General features: G+C 41.8%; 1 protein-coding gene across 1 annotated transcript in view; it reads left to right on the top strand.

Annotated features, from left to right (window-relative positions):
* Positions 1-5800, top strand: part of ENTHD1 (ENTH domain containing 1) — a 64601-nt gene extending 58801 nt beyond the window's left edge. The window contains 2 exon segments of the mRNA XM_034757874.1: positions 1935-2398; positions 5202-5800. Coding sequence (XP_034613765.1) covers positions 1935-2398; positions 5202-5800 — 1063 coding nt within the window.
* The last annotated feature ends 200 nt before the right edge of the window (positions 5801-6000 follow it).

Consider the following 6000-nt stretch of genomic DNA (forward strand, 5'->3'; position numbering starts at 1 on the left):
TGTTCCAGCACCCTGGGCAGAACCATATTCCAACTACTGGGTGCATCTCAAGATCCTCTGAAGCAATCTTTCCCAAGCTCCTTCTGGCAAATGCTCAGAGAATGCTTAAATTGGATTGGGACAAAGTCCTAAACTGTGATAGTAAGAGTAATAAGGGCGAGGACTGTATGTTGGAGAACTTCTCCCACCACTTTATGAAAAGCAAGGGCTAATCCCCCTCTCACCCTTTGCCCTTTTCTTACATTCAAACAGTTTTGTGAGTCTACGATAACTGTATAGGGAAGTTGAGATTTTCAAGATTAATTCTGGTCTGAGTGAAATTACATACATCACATTCGCAGGATTGGGCCTTAGAAGGCACAAAACCAACGGAAGAGTGGAGGTTGGGGTCCAAGTAGATGATCGGCACATATTAGTAACATGCATGTTTTGAAGTTTATTCAAAGTTGGGGTGAAGTGGAAATGGCAAAAGAGGAGTTAATAGGAGCAAGGAGGAGGAAAAGTGACACTGAGGGGACAGAGAGAAAGTGATATGGAGAGAGGAAAGAGGAAAAGAAGGATGAAGAGGAGCATGTGTGGGTAAGGAGACTAAGGCTGGCAGTGGGGGGACTGCGATAGGGAAGGTAGGGATACTTGCCTTTTCCATTTTTTAAAAAGCCTTTTACATACTTTATTAAAAAAACCCAGAACCACATACAATTGCCCTTGCCTAATTCTATTATTTTAGCTTTACCTCTACAACATAACCATTGTTCTTGATAAATTTAACAAAATACCACCCAGTCCCTTTCCACCAAACAACTGAGCTCCAATCCACAAAGCAGGTTCTCTCCCTATAGATAGATAGATAATATTGTGTGTGTGAGCGTGTGCAGGCAACCTCCACCCCAATTCCCCACACTCATCACCACCCTGCAGAAAATAGAAGTCCAGATGAGTTCTGATAATTTCTCTAGGTGATTAGATTTCTGAAGGCCGCTCTGGAGCCAATGCTGTGGTGTTGGCAGCTCTGTGCCTCTAAGGAGGGAACCTGCTTAAGCCTCCCCACCACCACCTCTGCAGGTATCTGGGGGAGGCCTCAGGGGAGTCAAGAGCCCAAAGTTTGGCTTAAGACACTGGAATGCAGATCCCATTTTGAATGCGGAGCAAAGCAGGGACTTTCAAAAATTGTTGCAAAAAGTTCTATGTTTTTAGCTGAATTAATAGTTATTAACCATTTTTTAAATTAATAGAACTTACCTTATAAGGATTTCAGAAGTGTCTGCCTGTCTCATACATTCCACTACTGAATCAAACTGCCATGTTAACTTATATCAGATTGTCAAGATTACATCGTATGGTTTGATTGTTAATTTTCTAATTATACATAAGACACTTAGGTTTAGCGATTTATGGTAATTTGTAATGAGATGTAATATTAGAATTGTACATTAGTGCACTTTTCTATGAATTACGAACTGTTTCATAGACAGCAGATCATTCCAGCTCAACTGCTGACTCACTGTGTAAGCTCAGGAGAGTCACTTAACCTCTCTGGGTCTCATTAACTCCCCTGTAAAAATGAAGATACTGCATTGTACACCTTTGTAAAATGTTTTGAAATCTATGGCTGGAAAGTGCTAAGCATTATTGTTATTGCAATTCTAACTAACTTGGGCAGCCTAGCCTAGCAGCTAGCACACCAGACTGGGCCTGAGGAGATCTGGGTTCTAGTCCCAGCTCTGGCCTGCTGGGTAACCTTGGGTAAGTCATTTCCCCGCTCTGTACCTCAGTTTTCCCATGTGTAAAATGAGGATAATCTACCTCCTTTGTAAAGCACTTTGGGACCCTCTGGTGAAAAATGCTATTTTAAAGCTAGTTACTGTATTAATATTATTACTTTTCCCATCCAAGATGCAGCTCCTTTTCTGTGACATTATTCTCACTTTTTGCCTGACAGGTGTCATATCCTTCCCCTCACAGAGAAGCCTATCTACTTCACAGAAATGGGACACAGGCAGGAGAACATACAGCACAATCACAAATCCTGCTTCAACAATCACTCTTATGCTTCCTTCAAGGACCCAGTCAGCAAACACTCCCAAAATTGCAGCAATGTTGCTTGGTCGTCAGTCATCAGTTCCAGAAAAGCCTGCCACAACCAGCCAACATGTCCCAGAGTCAGACTTTCTTCCCTCTAGCAGCGTAGCTTCTGTGGAGACCCTTTACCTCTCCCCTACCTTCAATGTCTTTGATCCTTTAGGGAATAGTGTGGCAAACAGTGAGATTCTGAAACCAACTCCATCTTCTTCTAAACAATTCCCTGGACCTAATACAACCACCATGCTAAACTTCAATTCCTCCACACCTAATAGTGTGCAGACATTTAACACAAATCTCCACCTTTCCCCAAGGCCAGGTGAGTTTGTGCATTCCATGTCTAACAGAAGACAAGTGTCTAATTTGCATTCTAATTTCTTTGTTACCTCCTCTCCCAGCCACATCCTCTTTGTAGTTCTTGCAAAACATGCATGCAGTAGTGACAGCACTCAGCAAAGGAAGTTAGCCTTTCAGAATTTAGAAGGTGTTAAGAAAAAAAGCTATCGGTGCCTCCTCTAGTGCAGCAGGCATCCTTGCTGTCACTAGCGTGAACACAATACTAAATGTTCAGAGCTACTTAAATGGAGGTTAAGGAACATCTTTCCTTTACATTTTCATATTCAATATTAGATACGACAAGCCAAAGCAAAATCTTACAGAATGAAAGCGGTAATAAGTATCTTTAATTAACAAAGCCCTTGAAAATGCTGTAAAATGTTTGTACATCATTTAAGTGAATTTAGTGCAGTTGCAAGGTGCTGGGGACTGAAATTCTCAGGTTACTCACCGAACAGATACAGCATAGTTAATGTCAGAACAAGCTTTCCCCCCAGTCCCACCTCCACTGTTCAACCCTGACCATAAGGTAATTCAGTCTCCATGGCCCATTCACTGCTTGGCTTCTCTGCTGAGACTGCCAACAAGAGTGTCCAGTAGTACCAACTCGCTCCCTTACTAGGGCCTGGACAGAGACCACAAACTCACTTCACCTATCAGATAGTAATTAATGATCTGCGGTATATCAGAAACTAGTGGTTTAGAAGTGAAAGGTTCCTTATCCCATTCCTGGTCCCCAGACCTAGCTAGTCCTGTGACTTTTGTACCATACAGCTTTATACGTGTGACACACAAACAAATGAAACCCCTTTGTTTTCTTCTCACATGAGAAGTTCTCTCTAAACAGAAACTGTCAGGAGTTAGTAATCTTGTGTTCACACCTGTGAGTTACTGGATGTCAGAAGAAACCTCTGAATGAGGAGACAGGACTAGAGAATGAATAGCTGCCTCCATGAGAGTCAGTGCAGTGTTCTGAAGGTTCATTTATTAAGAAATGCTTCTCACTTGCTGATAGAGTCAATTGCTTTTGAAAGCAGCTATTTTTTAAGTTTAAAATGGGCATTTCTGAGACTTTCCCATTTAGGTTTATAGAATGTTGTTGTACGCAAAGAAACATTCTTGGGTCTTGAAAATGTAAACAAAAATTCAATCATTTGGTAATGTTTTTAAGTCAGTTGCACTAAGCATTATTCCCCTCTTCACCTCATAGTCACGGTGTTGAGCCAGCTTATTGTTCTCACCTCTGAGGAATCCATCTCTGTCTGGCAACATATCATACTCAGTCTAGATCACTGAGCCAGATTCATTTTAGCATTTTGTGCATATAATTGTTTTGGAGAGTGTGGAAAACAAGGTGGATTGCATCCTAAGGTGATAGTGACCACCTTAAAGAGGGTGGAACTTGTAAAAGAAGACACTTTACTCCAATAAAGTGTCACTACTGCCAAATGAAACTAAATTGATGCCACCAAGGAAATACTAAGTATTTTCAGAATAGAAGAGGAAGCCAGTTACTCATGGAAGCAGCAATCAAGTGGAGACTCTCTCCATCCCAGAAAAAGAATAATAAAAAAAAAAAAATAAAGTCTGATCTGTTTGGTGAAAGTCAGACACCCAAGCCCTCTTATACATTGTACATGGAGATTTGCAAGACATGTACTCATACTGTTAAATTACATATGTGTTTATATTTTAGATAGTAGTGTATAGGTATAATCAAAATATTATCAGTAGCCTGGAGGCAAAAAATCTGTTAAACTGCTCCTTTCAGAGCCTATAGTTATTTGTGTCACTCCATGTTTTTTATTTTTATCCTGCAGGACAAAATAATTGCATCATATTTGCTTTTTCACATAGGAGGTGGAATCAGTGCACAGTGATGCAATGTAAAATGTCACAGTGTGAAGACTAAGTGCTAGGTCACGGCCCATAATAAAGCTCCTTTTTGGCACTCTGGTAGTGCAATGAAGACAAAGCTTTTCTAAAAAGACAGCTAAGGATTCCTCCAGCATGAGGGAATAAAGCTAGCATTACATAACTCTCTCCTTCCCAGCTGTTAAAGGAGGGAGAGTGCTGCACTGTAGTGATCCTCAGGTAGTGTAATGAACTCTGGGACCATTACAAACTGGTGTGACTTAGAGCAGCCCAGGGGCCAAATAAGTCTCCAGCTGGTCCTAGGAAAGGGAGGACGACTGCAAAGTTGGCATAAAGCTACCTTCACCCTGTCCCAAGGTGTGGTGGGTGCTGCTCTGGCCCATCTGAGGATTTAACCCTCAGTGTAATGTCTTTGTAAGGCTGTGGGGCCTAGAAATGTCATTCCTATATTCTCTAGTTGTCCTACAAACTCTGTGCTCTCAAGTCATGTATGAAAATCAGGAATTGTCTAATGAATTTTGAAATAAGTGGCTGTTCCACCTATAAACCTGAACAATGGTCTGTTACAATTTAGCACCATGCTGGATGTTTTAGTAGGTCCTTTTTGGCTTGTAAATCAGTCCAGTGTTAAGGCTGTTTGGGTCTTGTGTCAAGTACAGCATGTGGACTGAATGTTACATACAATACCACCTCATTTTCCTACCAGCTCTACTGTTTGTGTCTTTAGACTGTAAGCCTTTTAGGGCAGGGGTTAACGCTTGTGTGTGTGCGCCCAACACCCAGCACAATGGGACCCAGGGCCCAATCGGGCCTTCAGACACTACCTTAGTATAAATAATTTACTACTACTACTAATTTCATGCCAAGATTGTATAGTGTTCATTTTTGTTTCTCTTTTACATACGTTTTAGATTCGACCAGCTCCATGGCAACAACGTCCTCTTTTTCCACCTTTTCCATCTCGTCCCCAGACTCAGTTGTTCCAGAGAACATAGTTCATCCTAACCTTATCCCTTCCTGTGGGCCTTCAGGTTTGTCTTCACCTCACAAGCTCTCCTCTTCTGTTTTCTTTAATTGTCTCAAGGACAGGGTTATACATCCTTTTTCTTGCCAAAGATCTGAGGAAGAGGAGAGTGAAAACACCAGCATCCTGAACCTTCTCCCAGATAATTCAAGACGTTGCGCTGGAAAAGTGAACAGTTTTGAGAGCAGAACTCTCCGCATTTCTGGTGGGAGTTGGGGGGCATTTCCTGTGCAAAATGTAGATCCTGTGGTTAGCCCCAATATGCCTTCTGCTGGAGGGTCACCTAACGTGGGCATGACAAAGAAAGCCCTGGGCACTTTGGAGGAGATAAAAAATGCAGTTCTGGGACTGCGAGGGGACATAGGCAAAATGGCCCAGGAGCTGCAAACCATTGGCAGCCAGATGGCAAGCCTGGTGGGTGAGATTCAACATATGAGCAAGTTCTCGACAACTTCCCAAACTGCTAAGGATGCCCCATGTCAGTAGTAATTTTCACAATTTTCCATGTAGCTTTGTGGTATCTTGCCCCAACAATACGCTTCATATAAGTCATCAGACCTCTTTTACAGTGTTGAAATAATTACAGATACAAATGCATAGGGCTGTTCTGTTCTTGTCATGGTCAATAAATAAATAATTTACATCTTTATCCTTTGAGTTTTGTTAACATTTAGACTACGCACACC

Source organism: Trachemys scripta, chromosome 1, assembly GCF_013100865.1.
Source record: "Trachemys scripta elegans isolate TJP31775 chromosome 1, CAS_Tse_1.0, whole genome shotgun sequence".
In the NCBI taxonomy this organism is placed as follows: Eukaryota; Metazoa; Chordata; order Testudines; family Emydidae; genus Trachemys; species Trachemys scripta.